The 24,072-nt window shown below is 38.4% G+C and overlaps 1 protein-coding gene across 15 annotated transcripts in view; it reads left to right on the top strand.

Annotated features, from left to right (window-relative positions):
* Nucleotides 1-24,072, top strand: part of DNAH8 (dynein axonemal heavy chain 8) — a 327,201-nt gene that overhangs the window by 110,444 nt on the left and 192,685 nt on the right. For 13 of the 15 annotated variants that reach the window (XR_013830241.1, XM_079934721.1, XM_079934718.1 and 10 more), the window contains 6 exons: nucleotides 14,454-14,653; nucleotides 17,401-17,554; nucleotides 19,560-19,723; nucleotides 20,847-20,949; nucleotides 21,962-22,066; nucleotides 22,436-22,597. Coding sequence is in view for 14 of the 15 variants with exons in the window: in XM_079934721.1 (XP_079790847.1) it covers nucleotides 14,454-14,653; nucleotides 17,401-17,554; nucleotides 19,560-19,723; nucleotides 20,847-20,949; nucleotides 21,962-22,066; nucleotides 22,436-22,597 (888 nt within the window). In the remaining variant the exon portion in view is untranslated. The remainder of the gene's footprint in view (nucleotides 1-14,453; nucleotides 14,654-17,400; nucleotides 17,555-19,559; nucleotides 19,724-20,846; nucleotides 20,950-21,961; nucleotides 22,067-22,435; nucleotides 22,598-24,072) is intronic. The other 2 variants (XM_079934717.1, XM_079934724.1) reach the window with 2 other exon arrangements.

The raw sequence follows: 24,072 nt of genomic DNA, 5'->3' as shown, positions 1-24,072 counted from the left end.
ATTAGTTTCAGGTGTACAACGTAACGACTCAATATATGTATACGTTGTGAAATGATCACTAAAATATGTCTAATTAACATCCATCACCACATACAGTTACAGTTTTTTTCCTATGATGAGAAATTTTAGGATCTACTCTCGTAGCAGCTTTTAAATACAATACAGTATTATTAACTATAGTCACTATGCTATACATTACATCCCAAGAACTTATTCATTTTATAACTGGATGTTTGTACTCCTTAATCACCTTCACCCATTTTACCCACTCTGTTTGGCAATGACCAGTCTGTTCTATATATCTGTGTTTCTGGTGTTCTGTTTTTGTTTAGATTCTGCATATAAATGAGATCATATGGTATTTGTCTTTTTCTGTCTGACTCATTTCACTTAGCTTAGTGCCCTCAAAGTCCATTCACCCATGTTGTCACAAATGGCAGGATTTCCTTCTTTTTACATCTAAATGACATTCCATTTTATATAAATATACCACATTTTCTTTATCCATTCACCCATTGATGGATACTTAGGTTGTTTTCACATCTTAGCTCTTGCAAATAATGCTACAATGAACATGGGTATGTATATATCTTTTCAAGTTAGTGTTTTTGTTTTCTTCAGATAAATATCCAGAAGTGGAATTACTAGGTCACATGGTAGTTTTATTTTTAATTTTTTGAGGATCCTCCATACTGTCTTCCATAGTGGCTGCACCAATTTACATTTCCATGGAAGGGTTCCTTTTTCTCCACATCCTCACCAACACTAAGTTTTGTCTTTGTGATGATAGGTATTCCAACAGACGTGAGGTGATATTTAATTGTGGTTTTGATTCGCATTTCCCTGGTGATAAGTGATGTTGAGCACCTTTCATGTACCTGTTGGCTATCTGTATGTCTTTTTTTGGAAAGATGCCTATTCAGATCCTCTGCTCATTTTAAAATGAAATCGGTCGTTTTTGCTATTGAGTTGTAAGAGTTCTTTATATATAGTAGATATTAACCCCTTATCAGAGTTATGATTTGCAAATATTTTCTCCTGTTTAGTAGGTTACCTTTTCATTTTGTATATGGTTTCCTTTGCTGTAAGAAGCTTTTTAGTTTGATGCTGTCCCACTTGTTTATTTTTGCTTTTGTTACCTTGGCTTTTGGTGTCAAGCCCAAAAATCTCATTGCCAAGACTGATTTCAAGGAACTTACCAACTCTGTTGTCTTCCGGGAGTTTTATGGTTTCAGGTCTTACGTTCAAGTCTTTAGTCCATTTTGAGTTAATTTTTTGTATGGTATAAGATAGTGGTCCAGTTTCATTCTTTTGCATGTGGTTATCCAGTTTTCCCAGCATCATATGTTGAAGAGACTGTCCTTCCCTCATTGTATATTCCCAGCTCCTTTCTCATGAATTAAGTAAATACATATGTGGGTTTATTCTGTTTCATTGTCTCCGTTTTTATGCCAATACCGTACATTTTTGATTACTATAACTTTGATATAGTTTGAAATCAGGAAGCATTATGCCTCCGGCTTTGTTCCTTTTTCTCAAGATTTCTTTGGCTCTGTGGGGTCTTTTGTGGTTTCATAAAATTTTTAGGAGTTTTTGTTCTATTTCTTGAAAAATGCCATTGGAATTTTGATAGGTATTGCTTTGAAACTGTAGATTGCTTTGGGTAATGTAGACATTTTAATGATATTAATTCTTGCAACCCATGAACATGGACTATCTTTCCATTTACTTGTGCCTTCTTCAGTTTATTTCATCAATGTATCATAGTTTTCAGTGTACAGGTCTTTTACCTTTTTGTTAAATTTATTCCTAGGTATTTTATTCTTTTTGATGCAATTGTAAATGGGATAGTTTTCTCAATTTCTCTTTCTGGTAGTTCATTATTAGTGCATAAAAATGCAAATGATTTTTGGGGCTTCCCTGGTGGCGCAGTGGTTGAGAGTCCACCTGCCGATGCGGGGGACACGAGTTCGTGCCCCGGTCTGGGAAGATCCCACATGCCGCAGAGCGGCTGGGTCCGTGAGCCATGGCCGCTGAGCCTGCGCATCCGGAGCCTGTGCTCCGCAACGGGAGAGGCCACAACAGTGAGAGGCCCGCGTACCGCAAAAAAAAGCAACTGATATTTGTATATTGATTTTATATCCTGAAACTTTACTGAATTATTAGTTCTAACGGTTTTTGGTGGCATCTTTAGGGTTTTCTATATGTAATATCATGTCATCTGCCAATATGGACAGTTTTACTTCTTCCTTTTCAATTTGGATGCCTTTTATTTCTTTCTTGCCTAATTGCTCTGGTTAGGTCTTTAGATACCATGTTGAATAAAGGTGGTGAGAGTGGGCATCCTTGTCTTGTTCCTGATCTTAGAGGAAAAGCTTTCAGCTTTTCACCATTGAGTATGATGTTAGCCGTAGGTTTGTCAGATATGACCTTTACTATGTTGAGGTATGTTTCTTCTACATCTGCTTTGTTGAGAGGTTTTATCATGAGTGGATGTTGAATTTTGTCAAAAACTTTTTCTGCATCTATTGAGATGATCATATGATTTTTATGCTTCATTGTGTTAATGTGGTACATCACATTGATTAGTTTGTGGATATTGAACTATACTTGCATTCATGGAATAAATCCCACTTGATCATGGTGTATGATTTTAATGTATTGTTGAATTCAGCTTGCTGATATTTTGTTGAGAATCTTTGCATCTATGTTCATCAGGGATACTGACCTGTAATTTTCTTTTCTTGTGGTGTCCTTGTCTGGTTTTAGTATGAGGATAATGCTGGCCTCATAAAATAAGAAGTGTTCTCTCTCTTTTTTTGGAAGAGTTTGAGGAGACTGGTAGTAATTCTTCTTTAAATGTTTGGTAGAATTCACCAGTGAAGCCATCTGATCCTGGTCTTTTGTTTTGGGGGGAGGTTTTTGGTTACTGATTCAATCTCCTTACTACTAATCAGTCTGTTCAGATTTTCTGTTTTTTCATAATTCAGTCTTGGTGGGTGGCATGTTTCTAGGAACTTATTCATTTCTTCTAGATTGTCAAATTCGTGTGTGTATAATTGATCATAGTAGTCTTTTATGATCCTTTGTATTTGTATGGTATCAATTGTAATGCCTCCTCTTTGGTTTCTGATTTTATTTAGTTGAGTTCTCCCTCACTTTTTCTTGGTGAGTCTGGCTAAAGTTTTGTCTGTTTTGTTTATCTTTTAAAATACCAGCTCTTAGTTTCCTTGATCTTTTCTATTGTCTTTTTAGTCTGTACTCCATTTATTTCCACTCTGGTCTTTGTTATTTCCTTCCATCTACTAACTTTGGGCTTTGTTTGTTCTTCTTTTTCTAATTCTTTGAAGTATAAAGTTAGGTTGTTTATTTGAGATCCCTCTTATTTTTTAATGTAAGGTTTATCTTTATGAACTTCCTTTTTAGAACTGCTCTTGCTGCATCCCTTTAAGTTTTGGTATGCTGTATTTCCATTTTTATCTGTCCCAAGGTATATTTTGATTTCTCTTTTGATTTCTTGTTTGAACCATTGGCTGTTCGATATGAACAACTCTTTGGTTGTTTATAACCAAATATGTGGTTAATCTTTACATATTTGTGAATATGTCAGTTTTCTTCTTGTAATTGATTTCTAGTTTCATACCACTGTGGTCAGAAAAGATACTTGACATGATTTCAGTTTTCTTAAATTTATTAGCACTTGTTTTGTGGCCTAACATGCTCTGTCTAGAGAATGCTTAATGTGCACTTGAGAAGAATATGTATTCTGCTTCATTTCAACGGACTGTTTTGTATATGTCTGTTAAGCTCATCAGATCTAACTTGTTTAAGGCCAATGTTTCCATATTGATTTTCTGTCTGGGTGATCTATCCATTGATGAAAGTGGGGCATTAAAATCCCCTACTGTTATTACATTGCTACCTATTTCTTCCTTTAGGTCTGTTAATATTTGTTTTATATATTTGAGTTCTCCTATGTTGGGTGCATAAATGTTTACAAACGTTATAGCCTCTTCTTGGATTGACCCTTTTATTGTTACATAATGATCTTCTTTGTCTCTTATTGTAGTTTTTGTCTTAAAGTCTGTTTTGTCTGATATAAATTTAGTTACTCCAGCTTTCTTTTGGTTTCCATTTGTGTGGTATATCTCTTGCCATCCCTTCCCTTTCAGTCTATGTGTGCCCTACATCTGAAGTGAGTCTCTTGTAGGCAGCAGATAGATGGGTCATGTTTTTTATCCATTTAGTCACTCTCTGTCTGTTGATTGGAGAATTTAGTCAATTTACATACACAATAATTATTATAGTTATGTACTTGTCATTTTGCTAATTGTTTTCTGGCTGTTTGTAATTCCTTTGTTTCTTTCTTCTTCTCTTGTGCTCTTCCTTTGTTATTTGATGATTTTTCCGTAGTGGTATGCTTAGACCCCTTTCTATTCACCTTTTGGGTATCTACTATCTACTATAGGTGTTTGCTTTGTGGTTACCATAAGGCTTACATAAAAAAACTTATATTTATAACAGTCTATTTTTTAAAATATTATTATAATAATTAAAATTATTATAAAATATTATTATTATTTATTTATTTGGCTGCATTGGGTCTTCGTTGCTGTGCGTGGGCTTTCTCTAGTTGCGGCGAGCAGGGGCTACTCTTCATTGTGGTGCACGAGCTTCTTATTGTGATGACTTCTCTTGTTGTGGAGCACAGGCTCTAGAGCGCAGGCTCAGTAGTTGTGGTGCACGGGCTTAGTCGCTCTGCAGCAGGTGGGATCCTCCTGGACCAGGAATAGAACCCGTGTCCCCTGCATTGGCAGGTGGATTCTTAACCACTGTGCCACAAGGGAAGTTCCTATAACAGTCTCTTTTAAGTTGCTAACTACTGAAGTTGGAATGCATTCTAAAGCTCTACATTTTTACTCCCCCCACCACAGTTTGTTTTTGGTGTCACAGTTTACATCTTTTTATCTTATGTATCCATTAACAAATTACTCTAGTTTTAGTTATGTTTACTAATTTGGTCTTTTAACCTTCACACTAGATTTGTAAGTGATGAACCCACCACATTTTACAACATTAGACTATTTTTTTTTTTTCTTAACATCTTTATTGGAGTATAATTGCTTTACAATGGTGTGTTAGTTTCTGCTATGTAACAGATTGAATCAGATATACATATACATATATCCCCATATCTACTCCCTCTTGCATCTCCCTCCCACCCTCCCTATCTCACCCCTCTAGGTGGTCACAGAGCACTGAGCTGATCTTCCTGTCCTGTGTGGCTGCTTCCCACTAGCTATCTATTTTACATTTGGTAGTGTATATATAAGTCCATGCCACTCTCTCACTTCGTCCCAGCTTACCCTTCCCCCTCCTCGTGTCCTCAAGTCCATTCTCTACGTCTGCGTCTTTATTCCTGTCCTGCCCCAGGGTTCTTCAGAACCATTTATTTTTTTAGATTCTATATATATGTGTTAGCATATGGCATTTGTTTTTCTCTTTCTGACTTACTTCCCTCTGTATGACAGACTCTAGGTTCATAGTTCACTACAAAGAGTTCAATTTCATTTCTTTTTATGGCTGAGTAATATTCCATTGTATGTATGTGCCACATCTTCTTTATCCATTCATCTGTCGATGGACACTTAGGTTGCCTCCACGTCCTGGTTGTTGTAAATAGAGCTGCAATGAACATTTTGGTACATGACTCTTTTTGAATTATGGTTTTCTCAGTGTATATGCCCAGTAGTGGGATTGCTGGGTCGTATGGTAGTTCTATTTTTAGTTTTGTAAGGAGCCTCCATACTGCTCTCTATAGTGGCTGTATCAATTTACATTCCCACCAGCAGTGCAAGAGGGTTCCCTTTTCTCCACACCCTCTCCAGCATTTATTGTTTCTAGATTTTTTGATGATGGCCATTCTGACTGGTATGAGGTGATACCTCATGGGAGTTTTGATTTGCATTTCTCTAATGATTAGTGACGTTGAGCATCCTTTCATGTATTTGTTGGCAATCTGTATATCTTCTTTAGAGAAATGTCTATTTAGGTCCTCTGCCCATTTTTGGATTGGGTTGTTTGTTTTCTTGATACTGAGCTGCATGAGCTGCTTATATATTTTGGAGATTAATCCTTTGTCAGTTACTTCATTTGCAAATATTTTCTCCCATTCTGAGGGTTGTCTTTTCGTCTTGTTTATGGTTTCCTTTGCTATGCAAAAGCTTTTAAGTTTCATTAGGTCTCATTTATTTATTTATTTATTTATTTCATTTCTCTAGGAGGTGGGTCAAAAAGGATCTTGCTGTGACTTATGTCATAGAGTGTTCTGCCTATGTTTTCCTCTAGGAGTTTTAGGGTGTCTGGCCTTACATTTAGGTCTTTAATCCATTCTAGTTTATTTTTGTGTATGGTGTTAGGGAGTGTTCTAATTTAATTCTTTTACATTTAGCTTTCCCGTTTTCCCAGCACCACTTATTGAAGAGGCTGTCTTTCCTTCACTGTATATTCTTGCCTCCTTTGTCAAAGATAAGGTGACCGTAGGTGCGTGGGTTTATCTCTGGGCTTTCTATCCTGTTCCACTGATCTATATTTCTATTTTTTTGTTTTTGTTTTTGTTTTTTTTGCGTTGCGCGGGTCTCTCACTGTTGTGGTCTCTCCTGTTGCGGAGCACAGGCTCCAGATGCGCAGGCTCAGCGGCCATGGCTCACGGGCCCAGCCACTCCATGGCATGTGGGATCCTCCTGGACTGGGGCATGAACCCGTATCCCCTGCATTGGCAGGCAGACTCTCAACCACTGCACCACCAGGGAAGCCCTATATTTCTATTTTTGTGCCAGTACCATACTGTCTTCATTACTGTAGCTTTGTAGTATAATCTGAAGTCAAAGAACCTGATTCCTCCAGCTCCATTCTTCTTTCTCAAGATTGCTTTGGCTATTCGGGGTCTTTTGTGTTTCCCTAAAAATTGTGCAATTTTTTTGTTCTAGTTCTGTGAAAAATGCCAGTGGTAGTTTGATAGAGATTGCATTGAATCTGTAGATTGCTTTGGGTAGTAGAGTCATTTTCAAAATGTTGATTCTTCCAATTCAAGTACATGGTATATCTCTCCATCTGTTTGTATCATCTTTAATTTCTTTCATCAGTGTCTTATAGTTTTCTGCATACAGGTCTTTTGTCTCCTTAGGTAGGTTTATTCCTAGGTATTTTATTTTTTTGTTTGCAGTGGTAAATGGGAATGTTTCCTTAATTTCTCTTTCAGGTTTTTTATCATTAGTATTTAGGAATGCAAGAGATTTCTGTGCATTAATTTTGTATCGTGCTACATTACCAACTTTATTGGTTAGTTCTAGTAGTTTTCTGGTAGCATCTTTAGGATTCTCTATGTATAGTATCATGTCATCTGCAAACAGTGACAGCTTTACTTCTTCTTATCTGATTTGGATTCCTTTTATTTCTTTTTCTTCTCTGATTGCTGTGGCTAAAACTTCCAAAACCACGTTGAATAAGAGTGGTGAGAGTGGGAAACCTTGTCTTGTTCCTGATCTTAGTGGAAATGGTTTCAGTTTTTCACCATTGAGAATGATGTTGGCTGTGGGTTTGTCATATATGGCCTTTATTATGTTGAGGTAAGTTTCCTCTATGCCTACTTAATGGAGGGTTTTTATCATAAATAGGTGTTGAACTTTGTCGCAAGCTTTTTCTGCATCTAATGTGATGATATATGGTTGTTATCCTTCAGTTTGTTAATATGGTGTATCATATTGATTGATCTGTGTATATTGAAGAATCCTTGCATTCCTGTGATAAACCCCACTTGATCATGGTGTATGATCCTTTTAATGTGCTGTTGAATTCTGTTTGCTAGCATTTTGTTGGGGTTTTTTGCATCTATGTTCATCAGTGATATTAGCCTGTAGTTTTCTTTCTTTGTGACATCTTTGTCTGGTTTTGTATCAGGGTGATGGTGGTCTTGTAGAATGAGTTTGGGAGTGTTTCTCCCCTCCCTCTGCTATATTTTGGAAGAGTTTGAGAAGGATAGGTGTTAGCTCTTCTCTAAATGTTTGATAGAATTCATCTGTGAAGCCATCTGGGCCTGGGCTTTTGTTGCTGGAATATTTTTAATGACAGTCTCAATTTCACTGCTTGTGATTGGTCTGTTGATATTTTCTATTTCTTCCTGGTTCAGGCTCAGAAGGTTGTGCATTTCTAAGAATTTGTCTATTTCTTCCAGGTTGTCCATTTTATTGGCATATAGTTGCTTGTAGTAATCTCTCATAATCCTTTGTGTTTCTTTGGTGTCAGTTGTTATTTCTCCTTTTTCATTTCTAATTCTACGGATTTGAGTCTTCTCCCTTTTTTTCTTGATGAGTCTGGCTAATGGTTTATCAATTTTGTTTATCTTCTCAAAGAAACAGCTTTCGGTTTTATTGATGTATGCTATTGTTTCCTTCATTTCTCTTTTGTTTATTTCTGATCTGATCTTTATGATTTCTTTCCTTCTGCTAGCTTTGGAGATTTTTTTGTTCTTCTTTCTGTAATTGCTTTAGGTGTACGGTTAGGTTGTTTATTTGAAATGTTTCTTGTTTCTTGAGGTAGGATTGTATTGCTATAAATTTCCCTCTTAGAACTGCTTTTCTGCATCCCATAGGTTTTGGGTTGTCGGGTTTTCATTGTCATTTGTTTCTAGGTATTTTTTAATTTCCTCTTTGATTCTTCAGTGATCTCTTGGTTATTAAGTAGTGTATTGTTTAGCCTCCCTGTGTTTGTATTTTTTAGAGATATTTTTCCTGTAATTGATATCTAGTCTCATAGCGTTGTGGCCAGAAAAGATACTTGATACAATTTCAATTTTCTTAAATTTACCAAGGCTTGATTTGTGACCCAAGATATGATCTATCCTGGAGAATGTTCCATGAGCACTTGAGAGGAAAGTGTATTCTGTTCTTTTTGCATGGAATGTCTTATAAATATCAATTAAGTCCATCTTGTTTAATGTATCATTTAAAGCTTGTGTTTCCTTATTTATTTTCATTTTGGATGATCTGTCCATTGGTGAGAGTGGGGTATTAAAGTCCCCTACTATGATTGTGTTACTGTCGATTTCCCCTTTTATGGCAGTTAGCATTTGCCTCATGTACTGAGGTGCTCCTGTGTTTGGTGTGTCAATATTTACAATTGTTATATCTTCTTCTTGGATTGGTCTGTTGATCATTATGTAGTGTCCTTCTGTGTGTCTTGCAATAGTCTTTATTTTAAAGTCTGTTTTGTCTGATATGAGAATTGCTACTCCAGCTTTCTTTTGATTTCCCTTTGCATGGAATATCTTTTTCCATCCCCTCACTTTCAGTCCATATGTGTCCCTACGTCTGAAGTGGGTCTCTTGTAGAACAGCGTATATATGGGTCTTGTTTTTGTATCCATTCAACCAGTCTGTGTCTTTTGGTTGGATCATTGAATCCATTTACATTTAAGGTAATTATCAAAATGTATGTTCCTATTACCATTTCCTTAATTGTTTTGGGTTTTTTATTGTAGGTCTTTTCCTTCTCTTGTGTTTCCTGCCTAGAGTAGTGCCTTTAGCATTTGTTCTAAAGCTGTTTTGGTGGTGCTCAGTTCTCTTAGCTTTTGCTTTTTTCTAAAGGCTTTAATTTCTTCATCGAATCTGAATGAGATCCTTGCTTGGTAGAATAATCTTGGTTGTAGGTTTTTCCCTTTCATCACTTTAAATATGTCCTGCCACTCCCTTCTGGCTTGCGGAGTTTCTCCTGAAAGATCAGCTGTTAACCTTATGGGGATTCCCTTGTGTGTTATTTTTCCCTTGCTGCTTTTAATATTTTTTCTTTGTGTTTAATTTTTGATAGTTTGATTAATATGTGTCTTGGCATGTTTCTCCTTGGATTTATCCTGTATGGGACTCTCTGTGCTTCCTGGACTTGATTGACTATTTCCTTTCCCATATTAGGGAAGTTTTCAACTATAATCTCTTCAAATATTTTCTCAGTCCCTTTCTTTTTCTCTTCTTCTTCTGGGACCCCTGTAATTCGAATATTGATGCATTTAATGTTGTCCCAGAGATCTCTGAGACTGTGCTCAATTGTTTTTCATTCTTTTTTCTTTATTCTCCTCTGCAGTAGTTATTTCCACTATTTTATCTTCCAGGTCACTTTTCCATTCTTCTGCCTCAGTTATTCTGCTATTGATTCCTTCTAGAGAATTTTTAGTTTCAGTAATTGTGTTGTTCATCATTGTTTGTTTGCTCTTTAGTTCTTCTAGGTCCTTGTTGAAAGTATTTTATATTTTCTCCATTCTATTTCCAAGATCTTGGATCATCTTTACTATCATTACTCTGAATTCTTTTTCAGGTAGACTGCCTATTTCCCCTTCATTTGTTTGGTCTGGTGGGTTTTTACCTTGCTCCTTCATCTGCTGTGTATTTCTCTGTCTTCTCATTTTGCGTAACTTACCGTGTTTGGGGGTCTCCTTTTCACAGGCTGCAGGTTCGTAGTTCCCATTTGTTTGGTGTCTGCCCCCAGTGGCTTAGCTTGGTTCAGTGGCTTGTGTAGGCTTCCTGGTAGAGGGGACTAGTGCTTGTGTTCTCGTGGATGAGGCTGGATCTTGTCGTTCTGGTGGCCAGAACCGCATCCAGTGGTGTGTTTTGGGGTGTCTGTGACCTTATTATGATTTTAGGCAGCCTCTCTGCTAATGGGTGGGGTTGTGTTCCTGTCTTGCTAGTTATTTGGCATAGGGTGTCCAAAACTGTAGCTTGCTGGTCATTGAGTGGAGCTGGGTCTTAGTGTTGAGATGGAGATCTCTGGGAGAGCTTTCACCATTTGATATCATGTGGAGCTGGGAAGTCTCTGGTGAACTAATGTCCTGAACTAGGGTCTCCCACCTCAGAGGCTCAGGCCTGACACCCAGCCAGAGTACCAGGACCCTGTCAGCCACATGGCTTTTGTAGAATTTCTTCAGGGACTTCTGGTTGAGGCTTGGCTCCTGATTGTAATAGTGCAGCTTGGAGGGTGCAGGCTTGCTTTTTCAATCAGCTTGGCAAACTTGCAGATTCACTCCTGCACACACTGGCTGCCCATTCCTGGAGCTTTCCAGCCTGCCGGCCTGAGGCTAGACTATTCTGAACTTTACTATTTATTTCCCTTTACCAGTGAGAGTTACACTTTCATATACTTTCCTGTTACCAATTAGCATCCTTTCATTTTAGCCTAAAGAAGTCCCTTTAACATTTCTTGGAAGACTCATGTAGTGGTGATGAACTCCTTTAGGCTTTTGCTTGTCTGAAAAACTCTTGATCTCTCCTTCAGTTCTGAAGGACAACTTCACCATGTACAGTATTCTTGGTGGCAGGTTTTTTCTTTTAGCACTTTGAGTATATTGTGCTACTCCCTTTTGTCCTGCAAAGTTCCTGCTGAAAAATCTGCTGATAGTCTCATGGGGTGCCCTTGTATGTACCAAGTTGTCTTTCTCTTGCTGTTTTTAAGATCTCTCCTTGTCTTTAACTTTTGACACTTTAATTATGTGTTTTGTTGTGAGTCTCTTTGGGTATATCTGCATGTTAAATAAATAGGCCTTTTTTTTTCACAGAAGGACTAGGTGCTTTTTAGTCAGTTGTCTCTGTGCTGGGCCCTGGGTTGATTGAGTACAAACAAGCCATTTAAGAACTATTTGTCAGTTTACTATGGCCTTGTGGGTCTCATGGACATAAGCCCTGAATTTTGGGGTGCTCACCTCTCAGGTACAGGTCTTAAAAGTTGGGGTGCCCGATGTGGAGTTCAAATCGTTTGCTCCTCAGGGAGAACCTCTGGTCTGTGGGTTCCTTCCCGATTGTGGGTCTCTGTGCCAGGAGTGGGGCTGAACATGAGATTCTGTCTCAGCTTCTCCTGCCAGTTTTGATGTGAGTTTTTCCTTGTTCACCTAATGTGTTAGAGTTGCTCAACTAGTTTTTGGGTTTCTTTGAGTTCCATATGTAGCTGTAGGTTTGGTGTGTCCATGGGAGGAGGTGAGTTCAGTATCGTCCTATGTCACCATCTTGATCTAGAACTTAGTTCTTTTTCTTTTGTGACCACCTGTTCTTTTTTCATTTCTACATTTTTTCTGTCCTTTTTATAGATTCTTAGATTTATAGATTATTAAATCTACATATATTCTCAAATATTTTATATATTCTCAAGCCTATAAATCTCAAATTTTTAGAGTTCTTCATTTATCTCTTTGAGCATCCTAAACATAATTATTTTTAAATTTTTTATTATGGAAAATTTCAAAGAAAAGTAGGGATCCTCTTGCTTCCAAAATTATCACCTCATGGCCAATATAAGTTCATCTCTACCTCCCATACTCCAAGGCCCCCAGATTAACCATAATTAAAGATTATTTTTCAGATTGTTCTATACAATTAATTTCACCTAGACTGAGTGTTTACTCAGATTGTTTTTTATGTTGGCTATCTCTCTCAGTATCGGATTTCTTTTCATGGGTTTTGCAATTTTTTTTTTTTTTCACTTTTTTTTTCGGCTGCACCACGCGGCTTGCAAGATCTTAGTTCCCCAACCAGGGATTGAACCTGGGCCCTTGGCAGTGAAAGCGTGGAGTCCTAACCACAGGACTGCCAGAGAATTCCCAAGGGTTTTGCAATTTTTATTTTATAGAGGACTCATTTTGAGTGGCGAGCTTTAAAAAATGTGGCTTTTATGATTTGTTAAAATTGTTTTTCTCCTTCTGCATTTTAGCCTTCCTTAGGAGTCTAGTGGTTTTGTGGCTTCTTCCTGCATCCCCCATCTCCTCAAGTCCAGAGCCAGCTGTTACAATAGTGGTTTACATCCCCTATTCTGCTGTGGTGGGGCAGACCCAGGCAGAGCTGACCTGTCTCAGGTCTTGGTTGTGGACCTGGATCTGTCACCCCATCCGCCACATCCCTAGGTTCATTTAATCTAGATGACCAGATTGCAGCTACAGACAGCCTCCTTCCACAGTGGAGGGATCTAGACCATAGTCCTGATGGTCCCTTTCATACAGGCCACTTTTAGTCTCCTCTGTCCTGCAGGAGCCAAGGGGTTGGCACCCACTGACCAGAGCCCTCAGGCCTGGGCTTCAGCTCCACCTCCTGGCTTGCATGTCTTTTTCACTTCTAGTTCATGGAGATGTTTACCTTGTTTTTAAGTCTTAATGTGTTTGTTTTTTACCTTCTCTTTTTGTGTTTTTTACATTATTCTATGTTTTTGGAGGCGAAAACTGCACCCCATGACCAGAAATATCCCCTAAATATATGGTTTTGAGTTTTCTGCCGCCTCCTTGCCTCTTTTTAGCAACATGCACGCCACAAGTTTTGTTTTCAAAGCATTTTTGTCCTATTTATAAATGCCATTCAGATACTACTGAGGGAAATAAAGAGTTTAAGAAACCTTTGGTGACCACCTCATTCTTATATAAGTAGGTTTTTACACTTAAGAGTATAGCTATTCATAGGCTGTGCTTTGAAAACTTGATTTTGCAAGTCCAAGGAATTCTGGGATTCAGTTATTAACTATTCTTACCCCAAAACAGACTCTTAGTGTTGTCTACACTGGTGTATTCTGTTTTCTTTACCCCATATGCCCTGCTGTTAGCCAAGCTGGATTCTTACTGTTACTTCATTCATGGCCTCTAAAGGAAGCCTTTTCCCTTCCTGTAAAATGTCTTCTCCCTCCCCCTTTTGGAAGCCCACTTATTCTCAGATGCTCCCTCCTCAATGAAGCCTTTCCTCCTTGCTGCAGGCAAAAGTCATTTCTCCTCCTCAGAACTCACAACAGTTCACACCACTCTTATTACACTTACTACACACTAACTTGTAATATAATCATTTGTGGAAATTCCTTGAACCTTTATATTCCTTCCCATCTCTGAGCTTCTGTGATTCTAAGTATGAAAATTAATTGAGGCATGTTGCAGAAAATACCTTACTTTTATTTTCCTTTGTGAAACTTTCATATCAAAGATTCTCAGAAAAACAGAAAAACCCATTAAAAATAGAATTAACTTTTAATCAAGTGAGATATTCATATTAGGGCCGGAACAGGCAGGAATATAGCAATGTTTATATGTTACTTTAAAGAGTTCAAAAGAGTCTCATATATATTCTCATTTGCTTCTCATAGCAAGCTGCTGAGATAGAGCAGCTGTGATTATATCCATTTTGGCTGAAAAACACCAACTAAAAATATAAATAAGAACATGATGATTTAAGTTCCATTATCTCATGTAGGTGGTACAATAAAATAAGTAGTAGTCAGAGTGTCAGAAGGTTCTGGTTTGAACTTGCAACACAATCATCTTGAGCCTTGGTTTTCTTGGCCGTAAAATGACCCAATGACTTCTAGGGCCAAGCTAAAAAATTCTGATTTTAAATGCACTTAATTTGTAATTGAAAATGTCATGACATATTCTTTGGTTTCCTTCTGAAGGATGTTTGCATATCTGCCATTAAGGAGAAGGATATTGAAGCCAAGCTGACTCAGGTGATTGAGAATTGGACCAACCAGAACCTGAGTTTTGCAGCATTTAAGGGAAAGGGAGAGCTGCTGCTCAAAGGAACTGAATCGGGAGAGATTATCACCTTGATGGAGGATAGTTTAATGGTCTTAGGTTCCTTACTAAGCAACAGGTAATTTTATAATTTTCAGGGGAGGGTTTTGATTTGGTATTTAGGGTTATATAATTTTAGATAAAAGCCCAGTTTTGTAGCGGTGGCACAACACAAGATTCTGACCTAAAGTGTTGACTCTTGTCTGTCCTTACATGAACTACCTATTTTCTCTACTAATCATGGCCTACATCTCTTCTATGGTACTCACCTCCCCTTCCTGTGTTTCCTGATGGGCCCCATCATAATTATTCTCCCTCAGATTGGCAGCTTACCTCCTAAACATCTGGACTCCCCACGAAGATGACACCTTCATTTTATCTCCTTTCTCTTTTCATTCTCTGATTTTTCATCATTGCCCTCCTTGGCTAAACCTGCTCAAGTGTTTAACCAATAGCCCAGGAAAAGTATGCTGTCAACACATGAAGGAATATAATGAAGGGCTTGACACTTACACACTTGGAATTTTTATGGTGAAAAGTGGCCATATCTGTGCTGGGTCCACTGCAGCCTAAACGAGGCAACATGTCCATCACTGGACTACTGAACCGCTTGAAGGTGACTGTTATCTCAAGGGCAGCTTTAGGAAATGGGACCCAGATTAAGTACACTGTCTTGGCATTAGCAGCCTCTAATCCGCTAGCTGACTATCCAGTAATTCTTAACTGGTCTTCACCCTAACACACCTAAGAAATATGTCACATTATCTCAGAGGTCATTAACAGAGGTCAGTGTCCATGGGGATTCTAATACCCTACCTCCAGGTTGGGACTGCTGTTTAATGAATGACATCCTGCATTACCTCTGGCTCAGAGGCAGTCTTGTATTTGGATAATGTACTAACTCACAAAGCTCCTAATTCTGGGTTGAAGTTGCTGGGGTTAAACTCCTAGGGTATGTCCTCTGCTTTCAGGGAATCTGAATAACCTGGCAAAGGTGACCATAGGCCATTCAGTGGTTCCTAGTCTTCACAGGCTGCTACTTCCCCATGGTTCATTGCAAATTTTTCCATCTTGATTTCCTGAATGATGACCTCTTGAGGAAAGGCTGTAGATTCACCTGAACCTGGTGTGTAGCCCAAGAATTCAGGACTTGAAGCCTTTCTTAATTTCATTCTTAACTTGCATATAACCTGAATATTATAGTACTTATTTATGATACTAGTAAATTCAATGTTGAGGCCCTGCTAGAAGGAGTATAAGGATATCTAAGAAGTCACAACACTTCAGTAGATTCTCCTCCTAGAGAACTTTGCAGCATCAAGTGGATGCAGAAAACCTCTTCTAGAGCCAACCACAGACTGATCTCATAGAAGGCAGTACCAGCTGGATCTCTAGGGCTACCTGGATGTGAGAATGAAATTGTGTATCTTCATGGATGAGGCTTCACTCACCTGGATTCCCTGGATGGTGACACTTTCCTGGTGGGTCCCTGATTCCCCGGCATTCCAAGGGCCTTCCTACCTGTTGTGAACAGGTTCCACCACACAAAGCTGTGCAATGCAGGTACCTGGCCAAACGACAAAAACTGGTCATTAGTGATTTTATTTCAAATCTCCCTTTTTCTTGTTGGGAAGTTACATACCATCAAAGATGATTTTTTTTTTATTCCGTGCAAAATTATTTTTGGCTCCAAATATCTAAGTGCTTCAACTCCCTGAAATGCCCTTCCATACCGTCTTGGTCTGTGTGTATTGATCTTGAAAGGTTTTTTTTTTTTGCATATTGACTGCCTTTCAGCTCTAGCCTGATGGCCAGATGGACACTATAAATTGGGAGTTGAGAAAAATGCCTCTTACTGCCAGATCAACGCATCTACCTCCTTGGGACAGTTTTTGTACAACCCCTTTATACCTGCATGTATAACATAGTCTTCCATAGAAGTGAAGGGTTATGCTTAGGCATCATACCATTCCCAGAAGAACCCCATTCTTCATGTGAGCCCCTTCAAGTCATCCTGTCCTGGATCAAGTAAAGTTTTAAGACTGTACTCAACAAATGCCACTCACCGGGAAATTCCACTACACAACTTCAAAGCTACTTGCCGTGGCCACAAACTGAAGTCAGCTTCTTAATTCAACTGTTGTTAATTAGGTCTTTCCCCAGTATCTTCCCATCACTTCCTCATGGCATCCACTCTGTTTCTTGTCTTTCTTAGTTGTGCCCAGCTTTCTGGACACCTTGTGTTCTCATGAACACTTCAGCTAGCCCTGATGGTGAAAAAACAGGAACCAGACTTTTGGGGGATAGCAATTCTGTATCGTTAACGCTGCAGAATCTAGGCGTAGTGCCTGGTGGAATTAGCAGTCTATGGGTGGGAAGAGCACATCTGTAGTAGACATCAGACCTCAAGCTTGACCCTGGCCTTGTGGTAGTAGTTCCATAGACAAGTAACAACAGTACCCTCTGTGTGATTTTCCACTTGGTTTTGGTTCACAAAAGACTCGGAAAGCCATCTTATTCCTTGTTTTCCCTTTACTCAGAGGAGCAACCAGCACAATTCCTTTACTGGACCTCTGTGGCTTAAAACTTGGTGAACTTCTTAGTTTATCACTGATACATGGGACCATTAAGTGAAATCACTATAATTATATGTTTCATTCATAAAAATGCAAACATCTTATTAACTGTATGAAATTTAATAGGAGCTGCCTTTTTTTTAGGAAAAAATATTCAGTCAAAGGAATTTTTCCCCTATTATTTGTTATAAGCCATACTATTTTGTGAATCTTCCTTAAAATGTAATATCTTTCCATTCTTACTTTTTAGATATAATGCTCCATTTAAAAAAAATATCCAGAATTGGGTGTATAAATTGTCCACTTCCTCAGATATAATTGAAGAGTGGCTAGTAGTCCAGAACCTTTGGGTTTATCTTGAAGCTGTCTTTGTAGGTGGGGATATTGCCAAACAGCTACCTCAGGTAAATATGGTTTTTGTAACTGCTGATAGAATAATTTAGTGTATGTTGTTTATATGTCTCTGTAAAAGTCTTCAGAAAGACATATAGTCACGTCTTGATTATTTGCACCAGGGGTTTGCAAACTATGGCCAACTCACCTGTTTTGTTTTTTAATTTTATTTTTGGCTGTGTTGGATCTTCATTGCTGCGCGCGGGCTTTCTCTAGTTGCGGCAAGCTGGGGCTACTCTTTGTTGAGGTGCATGGGCTTCTCATTGCTGTGGCTTCTCTTGTTGTGGAGCACGGGCTCTCGGGCACAGGCTCAGTAGTTGTGGAGCACGGGCTTATTTGCTCCGTGGCATGTGGGATCTTCCCGGACCACGGATCAAACCCGTGTTTCCTACATTGGCAGGCAGATTCTTAACCACTGTGCCACCAGGGAAGTCCCACCTGTTTCTGTAAGTACAGTTTTATTGGAATACAGCCATGTGCATTCATTTATGTTCTGTCTGTGGCTTCTTTAGCATTACAATGGCAGAGTTGAATAGTTGTAACAGAGACCATATGGCCTACAAAGCCTAAAATATTTAGCATCTTGCCCTTTACAAAGAAGTTTTTTTAAAAAAGTGCTGACCTTTGATTTACATTAGTAGAAACAAGAAACTCACATAATTTTCAAATCTCCAGGTTGTCTGAAGAGGTACATTTGAATATGATACTATTAAATTATAATAGTTCATCTCTTCTTAGAATTAGACTTATTCCTCTGAGAGTACAAGTTAAAATAATCTGTATTCTGTAACCACAAATTAACTATTAGTAAGTTGTTAACTAATAGTAGATCAGAAACATGAGGCAAGGAAACTTAGCCTTAGAAGCCTGTAACAAATTCTTTAAAACAGCTTTATGGGACCTTTTGAATGAATGCCAGTAACTTACTAATAATTATTCTATGAAGGTAATTTTCCTCTTATAAAATTAGGCCTACTCTTTCTTTTTTTAAACATTTATTTAAAAAAATTTTTTTTGGCTGCATCGGGTCTTAAGTTGCAGCATGCGGGGTCTTTGTTGAGGCGTATGGGAATCTTTCGTTACCGGCACGGGGCCTCTTTGTTGCGGCGCGGGGCTTCTCTTTAGTTGTGGCATAGGGACTCCAGGGTGTGTGGGCTCTGTAGTTTGCGGCACGCGGGCTCCCTCGTTGAGGTGTGTGAGCGCAGTAGTTGTGGCGCATGGGCTTAGTTGCCCCGCGGCATGTGGGATCTTATTTCCCTGACCAGGGATCAAACCCGTGTCCCATGCATTGGAAGGTGGATTCTTTATCACTGGACCACAAGGGAAGTCCCCTAAGCCTACTCTTTTGAATTTCCATACCTATGGCATCACTATAGATTAAAAATCAAGGATAAAGCATTTTGAAAATAGCTGGTTTCCCTTTGTAACACATTTTAAAAACATAAATCATTTTTAATCAGAAAGTTTTATTTTTTAAAAGTGCACTTAAAAGTTTTAACAGAGGCAAGATCATGCCAGTTTCTAAAAGCATTTTAAAAAATTGAATGCAAAGCTTAATATCATCCATGGTAAACAGTTTTCATTTGCAAAAATGCTTTGTTTTGGATTTTTACTGTTTTTCTTTTTCCTGGGGTACTATTAAGCTTTAATTATTCCAAAATACTGAGATCAAATTATTTTCATGCTTCTTCAGTTTGCTCATCAAACCAAAACACCTGGGGTACTGAAAGACTAGATTTGCGATTTAAGTTGATAGCTCTGCAGATTAATCCTGTGGCACTTTGAAAAATGTATTAAATGTAAGGAAAAATATCAGCGGTAAACCTCATTGTGATAGAGCAGCATTTCAATAAGCCGTTCTCTTGTTCCAGAGTTAATTCAGATGAAAAGAAAATTGCCCCTTTAAATTATGTAGCCTGAGACTAATAGGCTGGTTTGAGGAACTATAGGAGATGCCAAAGTGAAGACCTGGCTTCATTCAGTTATCCACATGCCAACTTTTACTTTTGTTTTTAGGAAGCAAAACGTTTTCAGAATATTGACAAGTCATGGGTAAAGATAATGCAGCGAGCTCATGAGAATCCCAATGTGATTGGTTGCTGTGTTGGAGATGAAACTATGGGGCAGCTTTTGCCTCATTTACATGAACAATTAGAAGTATGTCAGAAGTCACTTACAGGGTAAGAGTTTAATTTTTAAATTACCTATCCTTTTATATGTGATGGTGTTTTATCCCAAACAAGTTCATAGAATTGACTGCATTTTTGGTTTGGTAGTGATGGTTGAGGTGGTGGTAGGAATTTAACATGTCACATAAATTTAATTTCTCTGCAAAAAAAGACACCTTCAAGTTGAGGGTGGGTGAGTTACAGCATTGTATTAGTTTTGTGGGGCTGCTGTAACAAATTACCACAAACTGGGTGGCTTAAGACAACTGAAATTTATTTTCTCACAATCCTGGAGGCCAGAAGTCTGAAATCAAGTTAGCAGCACCTTCTGAGGGCTCTAGGGAGAATCTTTCTTTGCCTCTTCCAGGTTCTGGTGGGTCTTGGCTTGTGGCTATGTAACTCCAATCTCTGTCTCTGTCCTTCTCCTCTTCCTGTGTGTCTCTTATGAGGACACTTGTCATTGGATTTAGGGCTCATCTGAATAATCCAAGATTATCTCTTCTCGAGATCCTTAACTTCGGTACATTTGCAAAGACCCTTTTTGCAAATGAGGCCACATTCACAGATTCCAGGGAATAGGACGTGGACATATCTTTTTGGGGCTACCAGTCAACACACTACAGGCATGGAGTAGAGATGTGCACTCAGAGAACAATTAACCAGACAAACTCACAGATAGTTTTCTTAAAAGGCAGTTCATTCTCAATTTCTATTTGAAACAGGGTAACGATATATCTTAGTTTGTCCAAATTTATGCCTCTGTCCTGGCTGAATGGCTATTTGTCCCCCCTCTCTCTCAAAATATCTTGGTTTGGAGGTAAATTATGTGTTCCCCCTGGGTTTAAGCCGCGAGGTTCACAGGACTCTTAGAAAGGTTGCAGGAGGGCTCGTGATGAGAAAGAAGATAGGATGGAGCAGGCTTGCTCTGGGTCACGTTCTTATTTCCACTTGTTTTCCCAGATGCCATCCATGGTGCAGCAGGACTTTCTTTCTAACCAAACATTTCAGAGGCAAATGGGAAATGACTGTAGGTGTTTGCTACTATCTTATTGATGTTAGTGATTGCGTCTTGGCTAAAAAACCCCAAAATTAATAATTCAGAAAAAATTATTTGGTAACGTGACTTTATTTAAAGGTATTTGGAGAAGAAGCGATTACTATTTCCAAGATTCTTCTTTGTATCTGATCCAGTTCTCCTGGAAATTCTTGGACAAGCCAGTGATTCCCATACCATACAAGTATGTAATCTAAGTATCTGTTGCCTAAATCCTTTTTTTCCACAGCCTATGTGTTAAAAAATAAAAATGAAGTTAATGTCTTAAAAGTGCAGTCAGGAAAAAAGAGTATTAAAAATTATGTTGGTTATAAAATGTCTTATTTTCTTTGTATTCGGAGCCCATCAGCCTGAGGCAAGAGTCACCGATTATGCAACTCACCAGCTGGGTGACCTTGGCCAGCTTCTTAATTTTCCTGTGCCTCAGTTTCCTTGTCTGTAAAATCAGGATATTAATCATTTCCACCTCATGGGATAGTCATAAAGATTACACGAGATAATTCATTGAAAAGTTCTGGACACACAGTATGTGCTCACTAAATGTAATTCATTGTTATGAGTATTTTAATCTAAATATTCTTGATCAAATAGGGATTGTGGTTTGGATTTGTCCTTTTTTTGTCCCAAGTGCTTCTCAAATGCTTTTATTGCCATTTCCAAGGGCAATACTTCCAGGAGGAAGAGAAAAACTACAGAGAACTGGGTGTGAGAGGCACTGGAACACCCATCCCAGGGACATTTCTGGTTTGGGAATTTGGGAAACAGCTAGTAATACCTTCCTTGTTGGTTTCCAGGGAGTTGAGGGGATGAGAAAGGAAAGGAGGGAAGTAGAAGCTGTGTAAGGCTGACATAGAGCCAAGAGAGGACTGAGCTGTCCCTGGGAGGGAAGAGGGCAGGAACCATGTGGTTCAGTGTCCATCGGGAGGAAGATGACAGTTACTAGTCGAATCTCCATAATGTAAGAGATGCATTTGTAGGTCTTGGAGGAAACATTCTGTAGGGCTGGATTTTTAAAAGTGGGCTTCCAAGTCAGTCAAGGGTCAAAGAAGAGTCTTTTTTTTTTTTTTTGAGACAATGAAGTAAATTCTTAATCTCTTACAAATATAAAAAATAGTAAAGCTTTTAAAAACATCTCAGTGACTTTTGTGTTTAACGTCATGTATGATGTGTTTGCTCTGTCTTGTGCTTTCTTATAGCCACATCTCCCTGCAGTGTCTGACAACATAAATGAGGTGACCTTTCACGCAAAAGACTATGATCGTATCATGGCTGTCATATCAAGAGAAGGAGAAAAAATTATTGTAATTTAACTTGGTTAAAATTTTATTAGGATTTCTTTAAAAATTTAGATTTGAGGAGAATGCAATTCTCTTATGAAAGAAAGGGAGGGGAATGGTGTCGGGTTTTAGTTCTGTAGCCCTGGCTTTGTAACAGACTAGTTTGGATAACTCATTTAACTTCTCTGAGGCTCATTTTATTATCTATACAATGAAAGTTTTAGACCAAATGATCTTTATAGTTCTTTCCACATATAGTATTAGTTGATTTTACTCACGTTTTAAATATTTTATATGAAATTGTTTGCTTTGCCTGAGGTACTTTGATTTATGACATTTGTAAAAATACCAAATTATTATCAATTTGTAACGTATTTGTAATATATCTTTTAGTTGGATAATCCTGTTATGGCCAAAGGTCCCGTGGAGATTTGGCTTCTGGACATGTTAAAAATGCAGATGTCGTCCTTACATAATATAATTAGATCTGCATTCTATCAAATCAGTGATTCAGGATTTCAGCTCTTACCTTTCCTCAATCACTTTCCAGCACAGGTGAGAATACATGACATTTAAATAGCGAAATAAGGGGGAAAGATATGCAGGAGGCAGTTAGCCTGATGATGTGGAGGCTGTTCAAGCTTAGAACTAGTTAGAGAGGCCCACCCACCCTCAGCCCCCAACCACCTGCTTGACCACTTGCTTGTCCACCTACACCGTTCTAGGCCAACCCATCCCATCCCTGAGAAGAGGATTTGCCACTGTTCTTCCATCATTGAGGATATACACTGAGACTAAAGCACTAACGAGAAATTTCATCTTATGTATAAGCGACACCTATCTATGTATAAAAACCGTCTATCTATATCTATTCATACATAAATATAGACACAGATATAGATATGGATATGGACATATATAAAAGGAAGGAACATATCTTTTTCTGAAATGAAATCCACCTTGCCTTTTGTTTATTTTGCCTTCAAATAATTAAAAATTGGCATAATTTGTTAAATACGACTAAGTTCCTTTTTAATATTTAATTTAATTAATTTATTTATTTGGCTGTGTCGGGTCTAAGTTGTGGCACGTGGGATCTTCGTTGCGGCATGTGGGATTTTTCATTGTGGCACGCTGGCTTCTCTCTACTTGCGGCGCACAGGCTCCAGAGTGCGTGGGCTCAGTCATTGTGGTGCACGGGCTTAGTTGCCCCGTGGCATGTGGGATCTTAGCTCCCCGACCAAGGATCAAACCTGCGTCCCCTGCTTTGGAAGGCAGATTCTTAACCAATGGACCACCAGGGAAGTCCCACGTTAAATGTGACGAAGTTTTAAAGAGAGAAGACCTTGAAGAGGCTGGAGCAGGTGTTCTCTTGAACAACTCTCCTGCCCTTTGGCTCTTAGAAGTGCATTGTCAGGTGCCAGGTATTATTAAAACGGGGCACAGAAAATGAAGAGCTAACAGTTCCATTACATTTTCAGCCAAGATAAATGAAAAGTGATGGTTTGCGATCTGGGTCAGAGATAGTGTGGGATAGAAGGCAAGAGCTATCTAAGGAAAATATAGGCAGGTTTTACTTCCCCAGCTGCTCCTCCCAACCTGAACTCCAAATCCTATGTTACTGCACACACAGTGGAGGCAGCTGAAATGATATGAAATTGTTCAAATGACAGAAGTACAGACATAAAATCAACCTTCACTGGAGAGAATATTTTAGTATTGTTTTTGTATTGTATAATATCCTTGGTAAACTTTAATATTCTTATTAGCATTTGCGATAAAGCTTTATAAAATACTTTATTTGATAAGCTGAGAAAAATAGCTCCTTAGACTAAATCAACATACTTTCTCTCTCTCAGGAAAGCTTGATCACCCTTTATACGCTGAAGGAGATATAGGATTAAAGTTGGAAAAGTTGAAAAGCAAATTTAAAGTAGCAGTGAAGTTGAACAGGATATAGTAGGAAAGTTGACTAACTCTTAGGATTTTATTTAATGTGTGTATATATACATATATATATATACACACAC

This window comes from Stenella coeruleoalba (assembly GCF_951394435.1).
Source record: "Stenella coeruleoalba genome assembly, chromosome: 10".
Lineage (NCBI taxonomy): Eukaryota > Metazoa > Chordata > Mammalia > Artiodactyla > Delphinidae > Stenella > Stenella coeruleoalba.
This window is presented reverse-complemented; position numbering and strand designations above follow the sequence as displayed.